Below are 25,993 nucleotides of genomic sequence, written 5' to 3' on the forward strand. Positions count from 1 at the left end.
CTCCATTTATAGTATCATCTCCTTCATCTAAATCTCTTTCATCCTATTCATCCAAATCATCTTCATCCTATTTATCTAAATCATCTTCCTCTTGAATGTTATGTATGACGTGCACAAGTTTTAGGAGGTCAAGAACTTGCTGCCAAGACAAGTCGAATATGTAGAGTTCATTCCCTCCTAAATAATACTTAAAACTATATTTCGTCATATCTAAACATGTGGACCATGGCGAGCGAACAAGAAGTTATAAATTGAAAAACCATGTGGACCATGGCGAGCATCTATGTCTAACGAAGTTGGGGGAAGGGATTATCCTGATATTAGTGAATACAGGAACGTTCATTCAACATTATCAGGATTTTAGTGAATACATTATCAATTTGAAAATTTCGACGACGTTGACGAGAATACTCGTACCATTATTCTACTGGATGATTTTGCATTAACTTGGGAGGAACTCAACGATAAGCTAGATGTGGTAGCCTGCAAAATTGGACTTGTGTAACATGTTGAGGATTTATGTCGAAAGAATTTGGAGGAGGATAATTTTCGTACCATCACTCTGCTGGATGATTCGACATTAACTTGGGAGAAATTCAACGATGAGCTAGACATGGTAGCCCACAAAATTGTGATCATCTATATCGAACGGAGTTTGGACTTGTGGACCTCGTCAAGCATCTAAATTGAACGGAGTTGGAGGAGGGGATTACAATTATGATCATGCAACATTATCATTGAGTACAAGTTTGAGTCTTATCAATTTGAAAATTTGGATGACTTTGACAAGCATACTCGTACCATGTAGTTTCTTAAAACAAGTTGCATATTGTTGCTGTCTTTAACATAGGTTAGGTACCTACCTTGAGGATTAACAATGGAAGATTACTATTTGCCGGATATGTAATGAAAAGACGATAAATTTTGAAAAACCAAATAATAATTGTTCAAAACCCCAACTCAATTGCATATTTGCTCCACTGGCAAGCAATTCAACATGCAATTCATTATTCATTAATCTTGACTCGATGTTGTATTATTAGATGTGCAGAATAAAGACAAAAATAATCATTTGTAACTAGGAAAGGAGACTGAAGGCATACGACAAACATATACGGAAACATATTATGAATATGAAGCCTAGTCCATGGCAGAGAACTTACAATATAGCTCCCCCACCATCAAAAGAATGGGGTTGTTAGAAAATCTATCTTCATCTTTCCAGCTGCCATTGGGGGTTGATTTCCTGAGCTAGAACGGAGAATGGCCCCCCACGGCAATCCCTTTTCCTTAACTGTGTAATCGTTCTATATTTTTGGTATTACGTACATTCTCTATATCAACGTAGACATAGCCTGGGCGGGAATGGAAAAATAAAAAACATCTGCATGTTTTTTCCAGATTATCCGCACATCCTTCATGAGATTGGAAGAATATCAGCCATTCATTGAGAAAACCTCGCATTCCAAATAGCGTTCTTGTCCTCACCGCAACGTTCGTGAACATCCATTATCCTCTCAACAGACCTGCAAATCCCGCTGCATCGCCAATCAAATGAAGCAGCGCAGATGTTGCCTGTCATAGCCTTCCACACACAATCTGCAGAACATAGTACAACATCAACTCTATAGCATGCATGTAAGCAGGAATTTACCTATTTGTCTACTTCTGGAATTCATGCTTTAAATTCCTACTAAAGACAGATGGCAGGCTATGCCCCATACTGCAGGTGCAACACCCAAGCTAAAGTTATTATATCTCAAATGACCATAGGCAAAACAAATCATTCAAACGAAAACTACTACAGGAGAGTCAAAGATTTTCAAATTACCTGGTGGGGTACCACAACAGAGTCTCCTGTCATCCACCTGTTCTACGTCTAAACCAATAAACCAAGATCCCAACGAAACATCTTCATTGGCATATTTGTGCAGCACATCCCTTCCACAATCAGGAAATAAGAATAGATTAAGGCATTTTCAAGAAGCACAAAGTCTATATTATCTAATTAATATTGCAACTCACTCAATAATCAACAGGATTAAAGGCTTTGAGTTTCATTTAGCCCAAAGAATAAAGACAAAGCAGGAACTTACTGGTTTATTGATATGTAAGTTGCCAAATCTTTTGAGATAGCATATAACTGTCCTGTAGCATGTCGAAAATACTTGTTTCCCACCTCACCAAATTTCCAATACTCTGGCTCATGATATTTCACTCCCCTATTCCACAATAAAAATACCATGAAAACCATGCTCACCAATATCTAAATACATCCAACTGAAAAATAATAGACCACTCTGCTTACTTTCGAGCAAGGACTGGACCTGACTTCATGCAACCAATATAGACTCGGGGTTTCAAACGATGTTTAGATAGAATCATTCCAAGTGTTGCTGTGGTAAATGAAACGCAAATTAAACCAACAGGTTGAAAAAGGGGTAAATTGAAACGTTGAGCTATAATGTTAGTAATGCTGTCAAACAAATATATGGTCTAATGCAAGCCTGAGCAACTTTTGAGAAATGAGCCGATGTGGGCAAAAGCTTAAATTTATGTTACCTAAATTTACATGGACATCATCATCAACTTTGACATAAAATTCAGCATCCCACAAAGCAACAGCTGTTGAAAAATAGGTCTTTGTCTTGGCTGATAATTCCAGGTAGCCCTCAACATGGTTCTGCATATGTAGTATGTATATGTATTAGAAACTGCAACGGCCTGCTAGATATAAGAATAATTCCACTGTAGCAAAACCAAGAAAAATAATATTTCTGACTAAAATGAACAAAAAAATCACCAGCCTCAACAAGTCTCCATTGACTTGCTCCTCCGCTTCAATAGCTTTATCAAGAATACCACCAGCTGTCGAACTAGTAACAACAGCAAAATCAATATATGTCCATATTTTAGAAATTCATCAATTACGCCACTGATGCAGGATTGAAGTAGGCATGGCAAAACCTCACCTGTGACCTATAACAAACCGTATGACTATGCCCTTCTCTTCTTCCAGCTTCTTTCTTTCCTTGCCTAGTAAATATTTTTCAACTAGAAACCATTAATCATAACTCGAATAAGGAACTCAAGTAGCACATTAACATCACAATTAAATTAAACCTAAACGCATAATGCACCTTGTGGCATCCAAGTTGCACGTACGGAATCTCTTCTTTTTCGGCTATTAAAAGCTGTATTGATCCCTATAACCATGAAGTACTTTTTTTTCGAATTTGATTGAAGAGTCTTCAAGTTTCCTGATATAGGAGAGCCATTATGTACAGATTCATGCATTGCCCTGGAAGCGGCTAATTTCATCTCCAAATTTGAAATTGTTTTATTTAGCTCCCTGCATGCATGGATAGTAATAAGCTTGCATTTTGGTGCCTCAAAGACACTAGAGCATTTCTTATAAGTAGCATCAGCATAGCTTACTGAATGACATGATTAGTAGCTTCCCCTGGACTATCATTAGACGTGTGCTTTATAACCTTCAAAGATAGGCAGAAAGTTGGAGAAAATATTTACCAAAAATTAAAAAAATCAGTGACAAAGGATTAATTAAAAGTTAATGGAATACTTAAATGGCAAAGTGAAACTAAAAATATCAGTATGAAAGAAAGGAGTAAATAAAATAAATCTCTCCCAAAGTTCAGTGAAACTATAGAAACCTCCCTTCTATATTGAGAAATTATATCCCTCCTAATATATTTCTCAAAAACATGATCCGTGATGTAGTGAGACTAAAAAGATTTCCTTTTGCAAGTACTCTAGACCAGAATTCTTTATCCGCATGGTATGATTAATGGCATTGTTCTTTGAAGTTTTCGATTCGTGACCAAAGAATTTGTTCAGCTATCAAAACCCGACCTTACTTTCGAAAGCTATTCGTTATGCAACTGAAGACTTGAAGACCGGAGAATAAATACACTTACAAGCTTCTGATTACAACCATCAGGTTCTGAATATATCCTTTCAGCTCCAATTCTAGATGGCCTTGATTCAGGCACCATCGACAACCTGATAAAAAAAAATTCTTGACTATTATGACAAGCATATACTAAATCACTAATTTCAGTTGTGATATCACACATATAATTGACTCAAGCATAAGTAGCACTTAGACCAAACTCCAAACTAAACTAGAAAGAAAAAGAAAAGAACTCAAATTTCTGAAAATACAATTAGTGATCCCCATTTCAAGGACATAGAATAATCACCTAAGCAGCCATCATTAGCCACTGAAATACATAGAATTTAAAACAGTTTCCTCAAGATTCTTCCACAAAAGCGAATTAATTCCGGGACTTCAAACATTTGGCCACAATGCATAATGTACTTGAAACAAGCTCTACAGTTAAATAGAAATGGCAAATTTAGAGCAAGGGATAGAAACCCACCAAAGAAAATTACCTGTTAGTAAATAACACTCCAGCACAGAAGCTGCAGAAGCATAGCAGAAAAGCCCAGTTCCTTGACATCACATTCCTCATTGTTACCTCTCCTCCCCATCCTTTGCTCTTCGAAGACATTTCGTTCCAGCACTGCTTTTGCTACACACAAAGAAATATTTATAATATAAAAAATAAAAGAACAAGTATTTGAAATAGAATCCAATTGAAAAACCCAGAAAAGAAAGAAAAGAAAAAAGAGTTCTTTGGAGTCTGGAAGACAAAGGACACCTTCTTGATGAGTCAGTGCTTGACACACACTCTCGCTCTCTCTTACAGAGACCAGAGAGGTGCACTGAGGAAGACCCACTAACTGCCCTCTCTTATATTCTAAATTACTGAACCGTCCCTCCCTTTGGCAAAAACGCTTCTCACCATAACAACAACAGTAACAGCTTCATTTTCTCATGCGGGCTGAAGTCTGTTGAAATGGCACGTTGTCTCAACGCATAAAATTTAGAATGAGGAAACCCGTTTAATATACAACTGTTGATTATTATTGTCGGTGCCGTTTATTCAGTTTTTCAATATTAAGGCTGTTTCGTTTTGAGTCAAGTAAGGAAACACATGTAACTGATAATCGTTTTTTAGCTTTTCTTTTAGTATGATTTATTTATTTATTTCTTTAATTTGGAATTTAATTGAATTTGCAAGAGAAAAGAGATCCAATGGCCCATTGATGCATATTGAAGACTTGGGGTCCAATATGCCCCCTTGATCCTAAACACAGCCCAACATGAAAAAATAGCAAGCAAGATGTTGTAAAAATAAAAAATAAAAAAATAAAAAGTGAAAATCCAAAAGTGGCCTTGTTGTTTTTGTATTTTATTAGGGTCAAAAAGACATTATTTATTTACCCTTATCACGAATTATGGGAGACAAAATAAGAGGTGGCTGGTCGATGTATGCAACATTTAAATGATGTTCATAAAGATGTGTTAGGTTATAGGGGGGGTGTGTGTGACGTGTCGGTAAAAGGGGAATAGCCAGTAATTTATTTTATTTTCAGACACTTTATTATTATTATTATTATTTTTTGTCTGAATTTTCCACAGAAACTAGAATCTGTTCAAGAGGGTGGAGCAAGGCGATTCTATTCTTGAATTTCGTACATTATTGGTGGCACCTTATTCGAATAAAAAAGAATATTGATCATACAAGATTAAAGGTTAAACGAGATAGTTTTACATAGATTAAGTTGATGACCTGAGTTGTGTCAATTAGGCATGCTAGACATTCTCTAGTTAACGGGTTTAACCGTTATTTTGTTCTCACATTTATCATGAACAAAGGCTTAAGGTAAACTTATAATAAATTTCAATTAATCCTTAATTAAAACATGACTCAAACACCCTTTTTAATTTCATGTGGCTCTTTAATTACTCAAGTCTTGGAGAGCAAATTCTTCTAGACCACAACCACATTGGCAATGGCAATGGCAATGGCGTGTTAAACTTAAGCAAATGGGTTCAGAACTTGTCTATTTCATGATGTAATATGTTTAGCATTCATTTACTAGTTAAATAATTAAACAAATGTTCTGCCAAAACTAAAGAAAAATAATAATGCATGAGGAAGAAGAGGACAAGAAGTGCAAAACTAGAATGAAAAGCTCTTCGGCTAATTCAAGTCACCGGATAAGTTTTATCCGTGTTCGTCATGATGCTACTTGGATCTCTCTCTTTGTACTTTTTCATTTGATCTAATATTCTATTATGACTTGTTCTAAACAAGAACGAAAAGCTTTACTACATTAAAATAATGCTAAATTTTAACGAAGCAAGCAGCTGAAAGTAGATAGGGTGCATGAAGATTTACCAACTCCTTTGCAAATACCCATCATTCACCTAAATTAAACACCAAATGTTACTTGGCTTGGCTACCATACAAAATCTCAGAGGCTGCCAATGGTTTTTCAACTTTTTCCATCTTCTTTTTTTACTGGAAAAAATCACACCATTAAAAGGGCACCTCTGTTTTCTTTTAGCTAGGGACTTTCTATGTGAAAGTTTCAGTGGACCCCCAGCCAGCACACTACATACTATATTTGCTAAGAAGAATTAAACAAAGCAAAATGAAAAAAGATTACATGGGACCCTCATGGCTAACAATGATTTTGATGGTAAATTGAAATTGAAATAGAATAATGGTGGACTGATGAGATGAAGGCAATTAATTACTCTAAGAAACCAGTTTTTGTCAAAATAGCATTTCTTACTTTGCTGAGGTCTCTTCCTTTGAGTGTTCTTCCAATCCCTTCACACACAGAGAAAGATGAAATCTGGCTTCTTGCTAGCTTTCTAGCTACCCATTCATGTGGAGGGACCATACCATCATCATCATCACCATCACCATCATTATTCACATCATCATCATCATCACTGACACCATGATCATGATGATGCCCCCCATCCTCATAAGCAACATGACCACCATTGACACCATACCCATCATCATCATCATGAACCCAAGAACCAATCTTGGCACTCTTGCCATAAATTTTTGACCAATCAGGGATGTTCTGAGGAGCTGATTTTTGGACCACCTTGGGTTCGTGGGAGGTTGGAGTATTAGCAGCAGCAGCCCTTGGGATAATTCTTGGAGCAGTAGGGAGGCGCCATGCAGAGGAAGAAGCAGAGGAGCTGTCCTTGTTAGACTTCCTCATCATCTTGGGACTTGAATTTTCGCTCTCATTATTCCCAACACCCCACACATCTTCTTCTTCAAAATCTTCATTGTTTCTCATTGACCCCCCACCAAAGCCACTGCTTTTGCTCATCATACCCCTCCAATCTGCCATTGGGAGTTGCTCTGAAGCATAAAAAAGTTGAAGTGCTTTGAGCAAAAAGCCAACCACACCACAGAGAAAAAGAGACTCAGAGCAAAAATAGACCTCTGCTTTGAGTATAAATAAGAGGAGAATAATTTACATTTGGTTGGTAATGAGATAAAATTTTATTTATTTTTCTAGGGAAGCAAAAAGCAGAAAGGTGCAATAGAGAATAATATCAGGAATCTACCTTCAAAAGGAAACAAGGGGTTTTGGAAGATTTCTGAGGGTATTGAAATGTTCACAGCATCAAAAACCAACCAGGAGAGAGGAGAAGCTTGTGACTGTGAGAGCACTTTCCCCTGGCCCTGGCCTGTTGAATCCCTCCAAAAAAGATCACAAATTTCAATGAGCCAGCAGCACACTGCAGGATACATACAGATTACAGAGGAAGAAAAAGACAACAAAAACGATATATGAAAGAAATAAGTTTTTACTTTTATGGGATAGCTTAGCTGCTCTACTATCAGGTACTGCTACAGAAAAGAAAAGGCAAAAGAAAATGATGATGAGAATCTCAGTTCCCTTCCCGGACTACTTTCTTACTTACCTGAAAATGGTCAGTGTGTGTGAGGTTGTGTGAGGTTGGTTTATCAGAAAACACCAAAAGGCACACAGAAAGGAGCAACCAGAACTAGAAAAAGATAGAAATTTTGGGTCAAAATAGGAACATAGAAGGTGTATTGAGCAAACCCAGAAACCAGCTTGTCATGATCAGGGCATTTTTACCATCTATGGGAAAAGAGTCAGTAGTGAGAGACTTCTTGATATGAGGTTATATATATATATATGCAAATATATATTGTTGTTGTTGATGTTGGTGTGTGCATTTTTTAATGCATGATGGGAAAATTATAGATTATATATATATAATAATATATTATTTAGAGCTTCTGAAAAGCCTGGGTGTTGATTGGGAAAGGTGGAGAAGAAGGATTGGTCCGTCTGAAACCAATAACCTCACTGATTTCCGTAACCTTATCCTCAACTTACTCACTAGAACAACTCAGCTCATCATCCGGCGTTACAACAGAGGAAAAGCTCGAAAGTGTGAAGCAACTTTTTTAAGGATGCATAGGATGGGGTGCTTAACAAGTAAAAGCACTTAAAAGCACTTGGTTGACTGCGACTCTACTTTTCTATATCTCTCACTTCTTACTTCTTTCTTCAATGCTTCCTGGGTTTTTGGGGATTATTGCAAAGAGAGAAAGAGAGAGTAAGAAAGTGAATTTGGGAGCAAACAAAGGCACTGTGGTTGCCAAGGTGAAGCGTCTTCTCAAACTCAAATCAGTAAGATCTGTTGGACAATGACCAAAGGGAAGTGTGTGGGTCAATTGCCTCCTCTTTTGTCTCTCTCTCTCTCTCTCTCTCTCTCTCTCTCTCTCTCTCTCTCTCTCTCATCAATTCCATCATGGTTTCATTTCATGCTTAGAGTTGCAATCACATCCTTCATATGTGTACATCTGACTTTGCAACTTTACCCCTCGTCACAGGCCTCATCATGTTTCAATGCAGTCACTAGTATACAGAGAGGTATCTTTGGTTGCTGATCAGGGGTCACCACAAACAACAAACAAACTTTGTGGCTCTTGATGCTTCGCAATTTTGCCAAGCTACCCAAAAAGTAAAACTTAATGGGGGTAAAAAGCTAAAAAGTTGCTACTAACTTTCACAGGTCTTGTTATTTCTCACCAATTTCAAAAGTTATTGCATGCTCGTGTGATTCAGCTACTTCTCATATACGACCAACAAAAAAAAAGATGCTTCTCATATGAGCTAGGCTTCTTGGCCATTGCAAATCATTACTCTGCTAGCAAGTTTACCAAAAATGAATCCTTTTTATTTTTTTTCATGGTATATAGTATATGACAGTTCAATACAAGTTTTTTGAGCAGAGGAAAGGTATGGAAAGTCGTCATGTGTGATCGTCAGTGGACGGTAGCCCACAATAGGATCCACACTCTTCGACGATTGATAGTCACCCGCGTATGCCATGTCTTGTATGAGATCATATCCCTAGCAAAACTTTTTTATCCCATTACTTCTTTTGTTACTTTCTTGCTCAAGTTTGTTGAGAAAGGCGTCATTAACTTTGTCTCAACTGAAAATGATTCTTTCTTTTGAGCTGGAAAATGATTCCATTATAAAATGTTGGAAAGTATTTTATAAACCTGTTCAAGAGCCTCCTTACACAAACAAGTATAATTATAATGAGACGCGGTGGTTGGTGGCTCTTAACGTTTCATTAGTGTAATCGAACTAATGAGCTTTTCTTTCATCCGAAGTCAAAGTTTTCTTGATTCTTTCCTACAATTGTAAAGCTATAATTCATGTTCCTGAATGATAACACAAGCAATTAACATATTGTAAGTAAGCTTTTGGTCCATTGAATGGCCTAGGATATATAGATAGATTACGTACGTTGGAATAAAGGTCACGTGCAAATTACAATGCATGGCAGTATAACTAGTGGCGCAAGAGCTGAGCTCAAGTCAGATTTTGCTTTTGGTCACTAGGAGTACAATTCCAAGAGTACAATCATATACATGGAATCCTAGTAAGAGGCATTTAGTGGAGAAAAATCGACTTTTATCGAAGCTTTTCAATGATTGAAGAAAGAATGCAACTTCTACCATCCAAAGAGGATCTGCTTGATTTGAAAGCACTTGTACGATAAGCACGCTCATACCTGTTTTATTCCCCCTCTCTTTCCCTTTGAGGAGATAAAGTTAGGGTCTTGGAGCCAAGTTGAAATTAAAGCAACCACTGAATATATTTATAAAGTCATTTATAGTGAGGGCTTTATCAAAGACCCTTTAGATGAGGCCCTATCTCTTAACCGTTGAATTAAATTAACTACGAACAAATTTAATCCTATAATCAAGAGATTGGGTCTCATCTAAGAGCTTTAGATTATACCCTCGCTATAGAATTCTACGTATTTTATATACAGTCAAGTCATAAGACCATCATTTTAACAAGGCTCTCGTTTGCTTCAAGGCTTGAACTGTGAAGATCCACTCACTTGCAGGTTTTTCCCCGAATTTCAAGTTTTGAAGAAATTAAAATAATGAGATGCGAAAGCTTTGGGATACACTTGCACCTAGCGTCTTTCAGATTAGTTAGAAAATATTTTTCAAAAGTACGCAATAAAATTACATCGCAGTTCTCTTTTTGGTCTTCGATATATAAGGACATGAAGAAATTCAAACTTAAAGATCTTTGTATTCTGAACTTTCTCTTTACTCTCACAATCACCTTCTATGGTACATTGAACTAATTATAATCAACAAATTATTGCTCAGTACAAAGGATACGCTAAAACGCTACAAAGCTAACCTATTAACATATGGAACAGAAAAATGGATGAACCATTTTTAGCTCCACAACTGGTGTCAACTTTGCATTATTTCACTTGGGTGAACTATATGCAGCTAGTTAAGCTATTGAATGAGAAAAATGATGGAAAACTATCACTGAACCTGTACAAAACCATCTCTGAGTATCTGATATCTTATATTCACTTCCGTGCTGCGTGATAAAGCTCCATGTAGTCGAGAGCTGGCTTGTTCCAAGACCAATCTTGCTCCATCACTGTCTTGCACAACGAGTTGAACCAATCCCGACCATCATACCAAGCAGAGATAGCCCTGAAAACATCGTTTATGAGTACTACACAAAGAAACAAACTGAACAAATTTATTGTCCATAAAGGAACAGGGACATTCTTGAAACTTTTGTTAAAAGAAAACACTACGTTTTCCCAGTCATCAGCTAAATATAAATTTACACACCTATTCAGAGCATAATCGACACCAGCGGCGTCAGGTCCATCAAAGCTGAATCCATTTGGTTCAACACCCTGGGCATCTGCTCTCTCTTTGTCATGGTCAACATCAAATACAGTATCGTAAAGTCCTACCAAGAAATAACATTAAAATGGAAAGTCAAATTTAATATCGAAGTATGTTAAGATATTTTTTATATCACCGTGGTGTCTAGTGGCGAGCTAGAAGCTTTCCTTTGGAGAGCCAATAACGTAGTGACAAGGTTACTTCGGAGCATATATCAATTGCAAAATACAGTACATACACTATTAAAGCACACTCCTCATCAAAGACTGGTAAGGTACGTACACACCTCCAGTTTTACGAACAACAGGTATAGAACCGTATCTCATTGCTATGAGTTGTGTCAGTCCGCATGGCTCAAAAATTGAAGGAACTAAGATGAAATCAGCACCAGCGTATATCTATAACAAAATTCAATTAGTCTGTTATTATGGCAGTGAAGATGTAAGAGGTCAATGACTCAGTATAAATAGAAAAAAATAAGTAAAACAGAATATAACTTTCACAAGAACAAACCAAATGTGAGAGTGGCTCATCATAAGTCAAACAAAGGCGTGCACGGTCACCATAAGAAGAATGTAATTGATTTGCCAAATTTACAAAATCATTTTGGATCCGAGGATCTGGAGCTGAACCAAGCAATACAACCTGCAAATCAGTAAGTTCCGTTTTAATTTAGAATTTGCTTTCCTACACTAGGAAATGAGAAGGGAGGATTGTCTTACTAGGAGAACATCCAGTGGAATTAAAGAACAATGTTTGTGCAATATGAGGATTCAAAGTATAATAATTCACTCACAAAAAGAGAGGACACCCATGAAGAACAGTGTTTGTGTTAATATTCACTCACAAAAAGTGGGAGAGAGATGAAAGTAACCTGTCCATTGCGTTCCAAGGTACGCCAAATGGCATGCTTGATGAGATGGATTCCTTTTTGGTGAGTTAAGCGAGTAATAATACCTACTACAGGGAGATCGGCTGTTTTCAGACCAAGCCTTTGTTGCAAGGCTTCCTTGGCAGCTTGTTTGCCTTCAACAACATTTTCAGAAGTATACGATATCTGGAATGATATGCATTCTACACGTTAGACACAATTGTATTCAGAGTAGTAGGGATCAAAAGTTACAAACATAGTTGTGGCTAACTTAAAATCAAGCACAGAGATTAGCATAGTTCCATCTTGAGCCTCCAAAGAGACATTCAAGGGTACCCAACTAGTTAATTTATGATTCCACAATGCTTAGCAACATAACCCAAGTTGGTGATACAAACTATTATTCTTTTGTTTACCCGTATCATGACCCTGGTATAACCAGCATCCTAATATATAGCCCAAGTACCAAACACAGAGAATTCGGCAAACAGCTTAATACTTATTCCAAGAAATATATATAAAAAATCCTTAATAAAAGTTTACAATGGTTAAATGCGAATAGAACAAAGAAAGTATTATTTACTTACAGGAATGAATTTATCATTGTATGGATCCCAGATATCTTGATCAATTCCATTTATTATACCATGGAACTTGTAGAGATGTGGAGCAATTGCAGGATTTCCAGCAACCTCCTTAGCATAACTGTCGGATACCTGTTGATTAAAGATGAAGGACTCAATTGATATTACAGTAATTTTCAGGAAATGAAACAGCAACCATCATGCGTAAAGGATTGGATTGTTGATATCACACTTCAATCAATTTAACAATTGACAGAACAGAAGAGCATAGAAAGGTGATTCCAGGGCCTACTAAAAGGGAAAATGTTCGAATTCCAATAATTGGCATTGATAGGTCTGCTCCTATTATTCACAAAGGCAAAGTATCCTAAAATAAAATAAATATGGATAAAATGAGAGTTTTAGGAAATTTTTAAGGACTTACAGTTGTGGCCTTGTCTGAGTATCCCACAGCTTTTCCAATAAAGTGCGCTCCAAACTCAAGGTTATGAATTGTGAAGACAACCCGAGCTTTACTAAGACCATAATGCATGTAATGATCTTTATATAACCAGGCAACAGGTGCGCTAGACCAATCATGGCAGTGAATGATATCCTGCCATCAGAAGCAACAGTTTCAAATAGCTACCCTCAGTAGCTATCCTCAGATTCACACACACACACACACACACACAAACCAGTACAATGCCAAAAGAGCCATATATTAGCCAAAATATGATTTGACTGTTCCATATACATAACTTCCTCTTGTGTAATTGACCTTAATCTACTTTTTTTTTCATAGGCAGTTTTCTTTTATCACCATTTGCACATGTCTAGATATATTATAAAAGTAGGCAGAAGAACCAACTTCCACTACTAGTAGGATTAATTGAATTTCTCATAGTATATATAAACTGCATGAGTCAAGCACTGAACTTACAGGATGAAATCCACTTTGGAGTAAAAATTCTAGAGCAGCATGGCAAAAGAAACCAAATCTCTCTGCATCATTCTTACAACCATATATGCAACCTGTATAAAAGAATCTGCAAAGAGGAAAGGAAAAAGAAATTCTTGTAAAGAACAGGTTGCTGGATCCAGCACCACGGCGGTATTATTTGCAAGATAATCAACTGTGAACATCCCGGAAATGAAATTGAAATACATATTGACCATTAAAACAGAAAATAAAAGGCAGTGAACTTGATAGAAGTAAAGGTGAAAACACATATGACGGTTTGTGACTTTGAAGGATGCGGAAGAGGACGTGTACCTATTTTGAGGCTCCAAAAAGTAGACTGGAACACCTTCCACTTTACCAAACCAAACTTTTATTTCAGTTCCGCCCCAAGAATAGCTTCTGTTGTACTGGAATCCCTTCACCTGTATCAGAGATTCAGAACACAGCCATTTAGTAACTTAGAAACAAAATTCATCCCCAAACTAAGGTTGAAGAAGAACAAGTGAAAAAACAGCACAATCTAAGAACTCAGCAATAAGTGTCAAAAGATATACTTACAAATGGGGTTCAACAATGCTCTGAGAGTGCCATAAAGCCAAAAAGAAAAAAAAAAGTTGCAAAATCTATGTAAAATAAAATAAAATAAAAAAAACCAAGAACATGAAATCATTTTTCAAAACATTTTTCACAAGAATCCAAGAGGCACCCCATATTTCAAAAATTCCATGAAATGGACCTCCAAGAAGGGCAGGCCTGGCCAATGCCCACAAAAGGCCCTATAGTGAGCATTCTAAAAATGCAAAAGAAAAGAAAGAATGCAAGCGCTCCATGACAGGAAGAAAGAAAAAGGTAAAAAAGCAGATGAGGTAAGAAAAAAAACAGAAACGAAACTTACATTGCTAAGGTTCAAACAGTCGTACTTAGGAAGAATAATGTCAACATGGTGATTTAAGTCTTGCACAGCTCGGGATAGACTAGTAACCACGTCACCAAGCCCTCCAACCTAGAATAGATGTTGTAAATAATGGAGGGGATAAAAAAGAAATAAACAACATCAGTAGGGTCCTTATATGCAAGAAAGTACATACTAGATACTGATAATGCATCAGTTCACATGGATATTACAATTCATGGTGGCCATGAACAAAAAATTTCATCCATTGAGATTAAAAGGATTAGAAGGGAACTAAAACAATTAAAAAATAATAGATATTAGGAAACTAATTCTGCACAGAGTGGACAGTCAAGTATCATAGTAGTAACACAGTAAGCTGTTGTGCTGCCAGAAAGTGAAGAGTAAGATAACTCAAAATGACAGCCTAATTTGAAAGTATTAAGAAAATTGAAACTAATGTGAAACATCTATTGACAGTTAAATACACTGAAGGTATAGAAGTGTTTCATCCAACATTGCATTAAGTTAGTTGCTAAACTTGCCTTTGCAATGGGAGCCATTTCAACAGAAATATGCACAATGTGCATTGGTGACTCCTTCAAAACTCCTCCAAACACCGGAATGTGGTAATCCATACCATTTTTGTTGTCAAAGAGTCCATCATCATCTTTCTTCTCAGAGAAAACAAAGTCCATCACGTATGCATCGAGCGGAACTTTAACTGTAGAGACATCAACAAATAGTTTAACTGATAAAGTAAAGTTAACTTCGTAGCCTCACATTGAGATGCTTAGACATTAAAATGGTTGCAAAAGGGTCAAAATAAGCATAAACCAATATGCCAAATGAGCTAGCTTCTTTTCATTCTTTATATGTTGACATTCCTTGTGGTTATGTCACTTGCCTGTGCATAGGATCCATTTTATAGTAAGACATTCATTTAAATAAGACACTTCTTAAAAACTCCTTAATCTTAAGGAAACGTTAGCATAAAGCAGGGGAAAAAAATTACCCAAAAAAAGATTTCGGTGGATGTATTATTATAAATCAAACAGAACTGAAGTGAATTATAACTTGAATGGTTTATGGGCATATATGTATATATCGACCGGGGAAGGGGACGTAAAAGGAAACAAGAGATTATTTAACCACTTGCACTGAAAAGATAGACTATATAAACATCAAATTGTTCTTATGAGAAGTATCTATAAACTCAAACTCACCAGTTGTCTTGACATGAGAACCAGTCTCTGCAGGTAACATCTTCTGTGGTGGCAATGGACCCTTGCGATGGGTCCAACGGTTAAAAGAGCCTCTGAACCAAACCTCAGGCTTTCCATTCAGAACTGTACTGGCAGGATTGTAGAAGACCGTTGCCATGCTTCCAGCTTGAACATCAAGAGGCTCAGTGTACACTATATGCTTCTGAGACAGCAAAAACCTTTTCAAAGTTCTTTCCTTCATTTCTGCTTTCATACGTGCTGTTCTTTCGGCCTGCGACAAGAGAAGAGAAATGGAATCGGGAAGTAATATGCCATAAGATATATTTGAGAAGTTGAATCCCAAAGTTGGCAAGATAAAGATAATAAAATCTGAACAAATAAACATAGAGAGAGAGAGAGAGAGAGAGAGACAGAGACAGAGACAGAGAGAGAGAGAGAGGAAATCTCAAGTACCGATTGGCAACATTTTAAGGATAGTCCAGAAAATCCACACTTTGCATAAAAGAACAAACACTAGAGGGACCCACCAGTCAAAACCTAAGAAGGTGGTCTGAGTCTCACATCATGCAGGGCTCAATCTGATTGTTCTAGATGTAATTTTCAGTAAAACTCACCTTGGCACGTATTGCCTCCTCCCTTAATCTCCTCTCCTCCTGGAGCTTCCTATATATCTTGTGTTCTTCCTCAACCCAATATAGTTCCTCAGGAATGGACTTTGGAACTATAGAATGGAAATCATGGCGGTGGTTGTTATCATATAGAACAGCATTTTGAGGTGGTCCATCGGCAAAAACCCAATCCAAGACAACAGCTTGATCAGGTACAACAACTACAAGAAATAAAGTTGACCACAAGGATGTTGTTTATAACATGCTATACCAGCACCAAACAGAAAATTACAGATTAAAGGAAATAGAACTACGGAAAAGAGAAAGCCATCTCCAACAATTTACAACCTTTTATATACGTTAAAGGAAGAAAAGGACAAGAATATAAAAGAACACATACCATTGGCATACCACCAGTCACCATCCTTTTCCTCAGAGCTAACTAGCCTCTCAACAATAGATAATCCATCCTTCCAATTATTATGCCCCCCATGAATCCATATTTCCTTAGCATGAGCAAGAGGACCTGAGCTTCGGTTATAGTATAACTTCACCAAGTCCTCACCTTTAAACTCACTAGGCTCTATGTACCAAACATTCTCTACAGACCTTACACCCTTCTTGATCAACTCTTGCACCATTTTTCGTCTCCTTTCGATCTCTGCTCTTGCCTCTGCTCTGTCAGCTTCACTTGCTGCCTTCTCTGCTTCAATTTGCCTCTGCTCTTCCGCTTGCCTTTCCCTCTCAGCTTGCTCCTTTGCAAGTTTCTCCAGTTCTTTGCGCTTCTCATCAAGCAAGAAATCTTCAAATGCAAAGAGGTCCATTCCACCTTCCACGGCTATGCAGAAATCTTTCTCATCATTATTGTCATAAATATTTTGACCATTGAAGAACACAAAGTCTATCTTATATGATTCTTTAGGAACATGAAACTGGCAAGACCACCAATCCCCTTTGAGTTGTGTTTTGTTCAACCTGAAGGTAAAAGATTTCCACCGCCAGTCATTAAAGGCTCCCATTATGAGAATCTCTGGCTCATTGCTTAGGGTGGATAGACTTCTATTAAGAAAAATATCTATATCTTGATCAGGTTTCACCACCTGAGGATAGACAAAGATTTTGTTCCCTCTTAAGAAGTTCTCCTCAGCAAGCCTCACAATCTCCTCTTTACGCAATTTTTCTTCCATTTCCAACTTTGATTTTAAAGAAGCTTCATCGGTTAACTTTTTATCAGTATCAGTGCCTTTGTCATCCACAGAGTCATCCATCTTTCTTCTAGCCAAACTCTGTTTGTCAGAAAGTATTGCTTCTGCCACATTCTCATCACCACCCTCGGAAGCTGTTCCTTTTGGCTGTATCTCTGCCAAGTCCTCAAGGACCTTATCTACACTCCCATTTTCTATCCCTTGAATACCTCTAGCAATATCTGACGGTTTGCTAATTGAAGATGATCCCTCAACTTTAATACTAGTTTCACCAATTCTTTTTTCCTCAACATCATCCTCTTGTGAAGGTTCAACTGCCCATTCTCCTTTGGTATCAACTCTCAATTCAATTGTTTTCTTGTTGGGCCCAGCAAGTTCACTGGATTTTGAAGATATAGAACCCTTTTTATCCCCATTACTCTTTTGATTCGTCTTCTGGACGCTAGTTCCTACTGGAATTTTTGGCACTAATCCCTTGGGACCAGGGCTGTTAGTAGGAGTGGTCACTTTTCTCTGTCTCCTCCTTGAAGAATCTACCAAGTTACAGAGTCGGATTAAGCTAAAAACAACAAAGACAAATTAAGGAAGGTCAAGTAATCCACTTCAAAACTAAAATAAAACGATGAGATAACTCACCAGCTGAACTGGCAGTAATTTGGTATGAAACCCCACTTGCCAGGTCTCCTTTGAACCATGAAGAATACTGAAATCAAACGTATAAATAAGAGAGGTTCAGTTTAAGATGCAGCAGTCACTAAAATGGCCATAGTTAAGTGATTTTATTCAGAAAAACTGATTGGAAAAGTAAAAGCCATCATTACTCAAAAAAGAAAATTATTACAATTCAATCCTATCCTGCAGTAAAATCAACTGAACAGTGAGTACCCGCCAAGAAAAAAGGACATGAATTTCATCAATAAAGCTTACACTTTTCCAGAAAATCTCCTATCAATAACGCCACCACAAAAAGACCCAGGAAAAGTATCGATGAACAAATATTTAAATAGTTGTCGCTAGAAAGGAAAATACCAAATTACAAAACTAGACCGCAAAGATCAAAGAAACCCACAATCGTGCTCTCTACAGAAACACATACTCTTACATGGGTGTGATCAATACCAAAAAACTCAAGGAAACGGAGAAATTTCAGAACAAGAAGAAGAAAATGCACACCAGAAACTATACATATATGCCAATGATAAACGAAGCTGATTACTCGTAAGAAATTACTTAACTCTTCCATGAGGAGAAAACCCAGTAAATGGTTTGAGCTTCAAATTGGTTCCTCTCTCTTGGAAGACCGTTCGCCAGCCGAGTGGCCTCTGTGCTTGCAGAGACATTATAAGAATGTTTGTTCTGCTGCTTTGACACAAAATATAATCCGCAGTGATCAGCAAGCCATTTCTCGAAGGCTCCAACACTGAACTTATCAAACAATTAAATAATAATAAATATCAAATATCTTGATTTATATATAATAAAAAACCAAAACGAAGGAAGAAAATTAATAATAATAAAAAGTGTTGAAATGCTGTGGTTTCGGCTAGCAGAGAAGAAGCCTGCACTCTCAGCCACGTGTGTGTAATTTTTCATAATGCACATTATTAATTTGTATTTTAAATCGGGACCGTTGATTTGCATTGGTCTTTGCGTTCATTGGTGGGTTTGTGTGTGACGTGGCAGAATTTTTGAATTTTCCAAGATTTTCGAAAGGGATTTTTGTTTTTTTCTAGAAAAGAGATTTTTAATGGGTAGGCTTTTGGGAGGCTATTAGCATGTGATACAGGCTACCCCATCAGAATTGATGGAATCAATCAGGAATTGCCACGTTAAACGCCAACAGGCACGTGACAACAAACTTTCCTAGGTTTTTTTGGTTATTCCTAGGAAGGAGGAGAAAGCATTATAAAATAATTTAATTACTATATATATATATATATATATATATTTTTTTTTTTTTGGGTTTGAAACTATATATTATTAATCAACCTTAGTTGTCCTTCTGATCACTTCTAAGGTTATGTAAAGAATACTGTTTAATAATTACATGCACAAATAAAGTGCCTAGAGAGGGAGTGCAGCTCTCGTAGTTGTTGTGGGTTGTGATTATTTTTCTCCAAGATTAATCTTCACCATGTTCTGCCATGGCCAGCATTGATGTTGGCAGGCCAAAGGCAAAGGGTGTAAACCAGGAATATTCTCTAGGATGGGCTAAACTTTTTCCTTCTGTCTTTGTAGTAGAGTGCTAAAACTAAAATACCTTGAATTAGTCGGTATTCTTTAATTTGTTAACTGTGTGATACAACTAAAGGTTAGCATATCTTAGATTCAAAGAATGTCACCTCTTGAATCATCTACCAGAAAAAGTTCTAAATCAAAAAACTATAATAATATGCAAACCGTAACCATAAAGGAAAAAACATCACATCGAAATGAATTGGCAACAGCAGCATGCATAACTCAAACAACAAATTAAGAAGAACTCACAAGATAATTATTTGATGCAAGCATTCATCAACAAATGTTCAATAAGAGGATATGAAGAATAGGGAAAAACAAGAAACTAGAGATGAGGGATAATATAAGTCTTACCTTAATCAGAGAGACTGAATAAATTGAAACCAGAGATGGAACTGGTTTTCAAGACAAAGGCAGCCAACGAAAGATAGAGGGAACAATGAATGGCCGAATGGGAATTGACACCGAACAATGTGGGAGGGAGAAATGGGGTTTTGTTTGGTTGAGATTCGAAGATTAAAACGTGGCTTTTCTCATTGGGCTTTTTCAAAAGCTAAAATTAATCAATGGTCTAAATCTAAAGTGGGTTGGGTTGAAAGGGTTGGCTTTTTTGTTTGTGGGTTGAAGTGTTTAAAAAGATTGGCTAAGCTGTAGCCCGACCCAATTAACCAATAAATTAAAAATAATTTTGTATATTTTTTTATCTGAATTTTAATGATTCTATCAAAGAAAGAAATCTATACGTCTTTCTAAGAAATTTCCCCTTAAATTTTTTAGTTCTCGAAGCAAGCTTTCTGTGATATCAGGTAAGTCTGATCCAGTGGGGTTAGTGGGGTCGCCCAACCTCTTGGAAGCCATGGAAATCAGCTTAGATGCCCCTTGGAGCTGCTGGTGCGACCTCTTGAAGCTGCACACCAAGTGGTCGACGAAATGACTGAAATAAGGAAGGTTTGCAGCTGAAGAAGAAGAAGGGAGGGTTTGTTGTGCCCGGGGCTGTTGACGTTGTTTTAGGCCAGGTCTGAAACATTTTAAAAATTAAAAATAAAAAAAAATCGCTCAACGTATGTCCTTCTTCACAGCAGCGATTCCTCCAATCTCAACCCCAAAATTCTTTTGTTTTCTCTTCCAAACCCTCAACTCCATCTCCTCCCTTCCTGCCGCCACTAAATTTTTATTTAAACTTTTATAATAAAACTCATTTTGATAATATTCATAACTCCACCACTGGTCTGATCAAAAAAAATAAGTAAACAAATATTTTTGTAGAAGAAAATTTGTCGAGACAAGCCTTATCCCATAATTTATCCCCAAAAAAAAAAAAGAAAAAAAAGAATACTTCATGGAAAACCATTACATGGCGTTGTTTAACAGAAAAACAAACTTTAACCAAAATAAAATTACCAAATAAGGCAGGAAGTGGGTGTAGAGGTTCTCAGGCTCACATTAGTTAGCAATTGGCCTCATTCTTGGAGATCACGCAATTGTATCCAATGAAGCAATTGAAAAAGACAAATTATGTTTTCTCTTATTATGTTGAAGTTAAATATATTCTCTTATTATGTTTTCTTATTGGGTTTAAAATCTTACCAAATTAGTTGGGGCGCAAAATCATAGCCAAAGCCATAGTGCGGGCTCACATCTTTCATGTTCAACCAACTTGGAGTATTTTCAGAATTCTCAGGCCCAAGAAGGCTTTTTATTATATATATAATATACTTTTATAACAATGAGTCCAAGACCAGGTTTTGATAGCTGAACAGACTCTAGTGTCTCGAATCAAACTAACTTAACATCGAGTAGCCTACAAAATTTCTTAATAGTTAGTCATACGATGCGTTGCGTGCGGGTCTATATTGATTTAGCGTGCTTAGTTGGATTTATCCTGCTGTTAACCTCGACCACACATATGGACGGGCATTAGGAGTGGAAAATCGGAACACCGAACCAAATCGAATGAAAAAAAGGAAAAAAACTGATTGACCAAAAAATTTAACAAACTGAGACAAAACCGAATCAGATCAAACTGATTTTAATTTCGATTTCATACCGCACCAAACCAAACCGGTTGTGTATAAATTTTTTTTTTATACAAAATTATCTAAATCCAATGCTCCATTTTTAATTTTAGGACTAATATTTTTCCAAGTCCAACTTCAAAGCATCTCTCTTTGTATGAATTGGATCATTTGTTAATTTTCAAGCTAAAAAATAATTTTTTTTTGTTAGCATTTGTATTTAAAAATAATAAAAATAATAAGGTTCAAAACCAGAATCGATGAGAACCAAACAAGCCAATTTTTAAAAAAATTTCATTAATATCGAATAGAACAGAACCAGTTAAATAGTACCAATTTTAATTTGAGATGAGAATCGGACCGTGCCCGCCCTTACCCACACATGCTGGCAATGGCATGCATGATAGTTTTCATTTCAAAACCCTTAGAGGTCATTTGTGGTCCGAAAATGAAAATCATAGTTGAAAAAGTATTTCAAAGAACCAAGATTTTTCATCCCAAATTCCTTGGACAAATAGTCATGTAAGCTTTTCATTCTTTTGGATAATTTCCTATCACAAATGGTCTTGTAATGCTTTTCGTTCTTCTGAAACATTTAAAATAAGAGAAATGTCCTTTTTTAATAAGGGAATTTTCCTTAATAAATGTAAATATTAAGAATTAAAATAATTAATCAACTATAAATAATAAGGTAAATTTATACTTTTTATTTAAAAAATAAAAACAAAATCATATAATGGTCATATTTTTACCAAGGGACTAGTTATATATAATCATCCAAAACAAAACAAAATTAAAATTAAAAATAGGGGTCCAAGAAATAGGGAGATTAACTATTATACCCCAATATACGGCCTAAATTATAAAAATACCCTATATGAAATGGACTTTAGAAACACACCCAAAACCCATTTACAACATAACAAAGAGGTTTTTAACTTCTTATAAATTACAAACTGCCATCAATTTCTTAAAACAAGTCAAACCCCAAAATCTCATAAAAATACCCAAAACACTCAATATGGCATCAAAGTAATTTAATAATCAATATTAAATTCAATAAGGCAAGTTGTCATTTTTTGGGTTTTTTTCCGGTTTGTTTATAGAAATTCAATGGTGTATAATTTATCTATAATATTAGTGCATGAATGAATATACCACTAAATATCTCCAAGAAATAATGTGATATGGGCCCGGGGTCGTAGTCCAGGTCATGGAACGGAGCCCAGAGAAAGTAAGTATAAAACACGCCGAAGAAAACCTAGACGACACAGAAAACCTTTCGCGTTGGAAGCTTGCAAATTGCAATCGGAAAGAACCTCAACAGGTCTGTTCCCCAATGTGAAACCCTTAAATTTATGTATCGTATGTATATTTTATGATTCTTTGCCTTCAATAATTTTCTCCCCTTCAGTTGATTTTTACCCTCTGTTCTTTAATATTCTGAACCAATCAATTCATCAATTCCCCAAACCCTAATCGATCCTTTGCATGTTAACTTTTCGTAAAAACCATCCAAGTCACAATGCATGTCTTGATCTACTGGTGTTCAATGTTGTTTTGTTGTTCCTAATTTGCAGAGATCAGTCGTAGTGGAGTTTCGCCATGGCCGAAAGCTCTTGCAAGCTTGAAAATCATCTGGGTTCGTTTTCTTGTCTTTTTGTTTTTTGGGTTAATGATATAGGTTTTGCAATACCCGTATGCCGATATCATGTTTGGCCTTTTCATCTGTTTTCTTCTTTTGGTTTTTGATATTTTAGAAACGATGCGAGCAGAAGAGAACATTTCAGATCCAGCCCCAGTAAGAATTTTACTGAATCATATTTGTTTACTTCCTTCCTAGGCAGGCATTCAGAGGAATTTTATGTTCTAATTTGAGTATTTATGCAGATGGTTGTGAAGAATGCTGCCGCTGCGGCTTCCCTAAGTGTCATTCCTGACATTAATAAGATGAAGAAGAAGAAGAAGAGGTTTGCTACCAATTCCTTTAATTCTTTTGATTCGTATTGCCACAATAGTGGAACAAGAATAATGTTTGCCTTTTCATTTATTTATTTTTTATGTTCAGGAAACCGACAGTAGTAATATCTCCGGTTAGAGCTTTAATTTTAGACACTTGGAATATGAGGCACGTGTGGAAGGATGCGGTGAGAATTTCATTGACTTAATTTGTTTTACTGCCTATGGCTATGTCATTCAGTGGAAATATATACTCTGTTCTAACTTGAGCCTCATGCATCTGATTGTGCAGAATGGTATAAGTGGTACTGAAAAACATATAGACCCTTGGCTTTTGAGGGAGACGGACCCAGATTTGGTACCAGTAAGAATTTCATAACATTAAATATGTTTACTTTGTATGGATGCATTCGATGGTTATACTTTGTTTTAATTTGAGCTTCCATGCAGGTGGCTGTGGAGAAGGATGCAAGGAGTGATATTGCTGAGATTGACGCGAAGAAGTTAGTTGCCAATTCAATTCCCTTGTACTTTAAGTATATCTTGATTTGATTTATTGTTATCATACCATGGAATAGAAATGTTCTCTTTTTGTTTGTGCTTTGGACATATATATATATATATATGTTTATAAATTGTTCAGGAAAAACAGAAGATGTATGTATTCTGTTGTGTTTTTGTTGTTGCAAATAAAGTTGTGCATGCAATTTATGCTTATATAGATTATAGATACGATGTCTTCATGTGTTAAATTTGTGCATTTAGACGTACTTACTTTATTACTACAAAGTCAAACTCTAAGTTCAATTTGTGTTGGTAATTAACTTTATCTCAATTGAAGATTTTGTTTATCTGACCGCAGGTACCTTCTCCCCAAGGATGCACTTCTTGGAGATTTTATTGCTTATGTTCGGATGTGGATCTTTCTAAAGAAAAGAAAACCTATATTTGTCTTCTTCAAAAACACTGTACCTCCCACAGGTGAGATCAACTCCTTTTTTAAAATAGGCATATATATATATATATAATAATAGTATCTTCGTTTCCAACTCTCCTTTGTCTTTCAATGAATGTTACAGGTGCCTCTATGGGTGCAGTTGATGAGGAAAATAAGGATGATGATGGATTTCTTCACATGACCTACAGTGGGAATGATACCTTCAGCTACAGTGGGAATGTTGTGACCTGTTGATTATTTATAGTTTATCCTCTTTATCTTAAGATCAATGGGCTAGTTTATTATGGTGCTATAAGTGTTTATTTTTTGATATCTCAAGGGATTTTCATGTATGGAGTTAAAATATTTTAATGATTTGCTAGTGATCTTTATGTGTATTGATGTTGGATGAGGGAATTCCAATGTCATTTGGTTGCCATGGTTGCCTTTCAGTTAAAAGCTTTATCGGGTTTTGCATTTGATCAATCTCCAACAACCCAAGAACCGAACCATATACTATGTAAGAAATAAATAAATAGAAACGTTGATATAGATCCTAGTTCTCATTGAAGAGTTGGGTTTGATTCTTAGATTGTGTTATTTATATAAGTCCTTTGACTTTTGTTCTATATACGATTATATTTATTTTTAAATATTTTCTTACGTATTCTTTTTATTCATTTATTTTTTAACATTTGTTCTATATATGATTACATTTATTTTTGAATATTTTCTGATGTATTCTTTTTATTTTTTTATTTTTAAAATTATTTTTGTTTCAATTGCCTCTTATAACTTGAATAAGATAATAGTCATTTATGTCATAATAATTAGCTATTTACAATGTTTGTCATAGAATAGAAAAAAATATATAGCAAACATATCCCACAAATCACATTTTTACGTACAGTCATGCAACTTCGAACTCTAAATGTTTTGACAAAGAAAAAAATGAATTTGTTTATGGTGTAGGTATATTGTCTTATTGCCTATTGAATAGGTACCTATGTGATTTTTTTTTCCTTCATATTTTCGATAATATGTAATTTATGTTCTAAATTTTTATAGGTTACATAAAATTTTATTTGTCTATTTGCCTATTTTTGGCGTATGCTGTTTTCCATAGCATGTTTTATGAGCTAGATATATACATTATTTGGGTTTTCCCAATTTCTTTGCAAATTGCAAACAAAAGTCGTCCCACCAACTGATAACTAAAGCTAGCTACACTCGTCGCATTGTTGGATTTTATCTGGGGCGCCAATATAGACTTGAGTCATGACCATACAAATTACAATTAAGATGCCAAAATGCCTTACAACTAAATTCCTTATACGTACAGTACGTACCAAACTGAAATGTATTATATAATAAAAG

The 25,993-nt window shown here is 36.0% G+C and overlaps 4 protein-coding genes across 6 annotated transcripts; 1 reads left to right on the top strand and 3 right to left on the bottom strand.

The window, feature by feature from the left end:
• LOC18779842 (probable beta-1,3-galactosyltransferase 3) lies at nucleotides 1,101-4,883 on the bottom strand. Its single transcript, XM_007212197.2, has 12 exons — nucleotides 4,686-4,883; nucleotides 4,417-4,556; nucleotides 3,939-4,023; nucleotides 3,439-3,494; nucleotides 3,141-3,352; nucleotides 2,973-3,036; nucleotides 2,804-2,876; nucleotides 2,563-2,683; nucleotides 2,309-2,396; nucleotides 2,097-2,222; nucleotides 1,832-1,941; nucleotides 1,101-1,599 (listed from the first exon to the last, which is right to left on the bottom strand). The coding sequence occupies exons 2-12, from the start codon at nucleotides 4,533-4,535 to the stop codon at nucleotides 1,445-1,447; spliced, it is 1,209 nt and encodes a 402-aa protein (XP_007212259.1). The 5' UTR covers nucleotides 4,536-4,556; nucleotides 4,686-4,883; the 3' UTR covers nucleotides 1,101-1,444.
• LOC109948460 lies at nucleotides 6,285-7,814 on the bottom strand. Its single transcript, XM_020561456.1, has 3 exons — nucleotides 7,722-7,814; nucleotides 7,475-7,597; nucleotides 6,285-7,289 (listed from the first exon to the last, which is right to left on the bottom strand). Exon 3 carries the CDS (start codon nucleotides 7,252-7,254, stop codon nucleotides 6,631-6,633), a length of 624 nt encoding a protein of 207 aa, XP_020417045.1. The 5' UTR covers nucleotides 7,255-7,289; nucleotides 7,475-7,597; nucleotides 7,722-7,814; the 3' UTR covers nucleotides 6,285-6,630.
• LOC18779016 (starch synthase 3, chloroplastic/amyloplastic) lies at nucleotides 10,387-18,890 on the bottom strand. 2 transcript variants are annotated; one of them, XM_020561850.1, is made up of 16 exons: nucleotides 18,703-18,809; nucleotides 18,104-18,170; nucleotides 16,663-18,026; nucleotides 16,269-16,483; nucleotides 15,655-15,925; nucleotides 14,974-15,152; nucleotides 14,432-14,539; nucleotides 13,849-13,958; nucleotides 13,516-13,621; nucleotides 13,018-13,188; nucleotides 12,597-12,725; nucleotides 12,013-12,195; nucleotides 11,652-11,783; nucleotides 11,425-11,536; nucleotides 11,079-11,202; nucleotides 10,387-10,934 (listed from the first exon to the last, which is right to left on the bottom strand). In XM_020561850.1, the coding sequence occupies exons 2-16, from the start codon at nucleotides 18,160-18,162 to the stop codon at nucleotides 10,805-10,807; spliced, it is 3,393 nt and encodes a 1,130-aa protein (XP_020417439.1). In that variant the 5' UTR covers nucleotides 18,163-18,170; nucleotides 18,703-18,809; the 3' UTR covers nucleotides 10,387-10,804. The 2 variants fall into 2 exon arrangements, with proteins under 2 accessions (XP_020417439.1, XP_020417438.1); XM_020561849.1 differs by having other exon boundaries at nucleotides 10,440-10,934; nucleotides 16,663-18,000; nucleotides 18,703-18,890.
• LOC18780411 (autophagy-related protein 8c) lies at nucleotides 22,938-25,168 on the top strand. 2 transcript variants are annotated; one of them, XM_007212027.2, is made up of 9 exons: nucleotides 22,938-23,047; nucleotides 23,301-23,362; nucleotides 23,481-23,521; nucleotides 23,611-23,690; nucleotides 23,789-23,867; nucleotides 23,972-24,043; nucleotides 24,130-24,182; nucleotides 24,542-24,660; nucleotides 24,759-25,168. In XM_007212027.2, the coding sequence occupies exons 2-9, from the start codon at nucleotides 23,326-23,328 to the stop codon at nucleotides 24,869-24,871; spliced, it is 594 nt and encodes a 197-aa protein (XP_007212089.1). In that variant the 5' UTR covers nucleotides 22,938-23,047; nucleotides 23,301-23,325; the 3' UTR covers nucleotides 24,872-25,168. The 2 variants fall into 2 exon arrangements, with proteins under 2 accessions (XP_007212089.1, XP_007212088.1); XM_007212026.2 differs by having other exon boundaries at nucleotides 23,972-24,037.

Source organism: Prunus persica, chromosome G4 (assembly GCF_000346465.2).
Source record: "Prunus persica cultivar Lovell chromosome G4, Prunus_persica_NCBIv2, whole genome shotgun sequence".
Taxonomy (NCBI): Eukaryota; Viridiplantae; Streptophyta; class Magnoliopsida; order Rosales; family Rosaceae; genus Prunus; species Prunus persica.

Coding starts and splice junctions, on each gene's coding strand:
- LOC18780411 (XM_007212027.2), top strand. CDS start 23,326: ATGGCCGAAAGCTCTTGCAAGCTTGAAAATCATCTGG. Junction 24,044..24,129: donor CGGACCCAGATTTGGTACCA/GTAAGAATTTCA, acceptor GCTTCCATGCAG/GTGGCTGTGGAGAAGGATGC. Junction 24,661..24,758: donor AAACACTGTACCTCCCACAG/GTGAGATCAACT, acceptor TGAATGTTACAG/GTGCCTCTATGGGTGCAGTT.
- LOC18779842 (XM_007212197.2), bottom strand. CDS start 4,535: ATGTCTTCGAAGAGCAAAGGATGGGGAGGAGAGGTAACAATGAGGAAT. Junction 2,684..2,803: donor ATGGAGACTTGTTGAGGCTG/GTGATTTTTTTG, acceptor CTACATATGCAG/AACCATGTTGAGGGCTACCT. Junction 1,942..2,096: donor ACTTACATATCAATAAACCA/GTAAGTTCCTGC, acceptor TGATTGTGGAAG/GGATGTGCTGCACAAATATG.
- LOC109948460 (XM_020561456.1), bottom strand. CDS start 7,254: ATGGCAGATTGGAGGGGTATGATGAGCAAAAGCAGTGGCTTTGGTGGG.
- LOC18779016 (XM_020561849.1), bottom strand. CDS start 18,807: ATGTCTCTGCAAGCACAGAGGCCACTCGGCTGGCGAACGGTCTTCCAA. Junction 18,171..18,702: donor GGTTTTCTCCTCATGGAAGA/GTTAAGTAATTT, acceptor GTTTGATTTCAG/TATTCTTCATGGTTCAAAGG. Junction 12,726..13,017: donor ACTCAGACAAGGCCACAACT/GTAAGTCCTTAA, acceptor TTTAATCAACAG/GTATCCGACAGTTATGCTAA.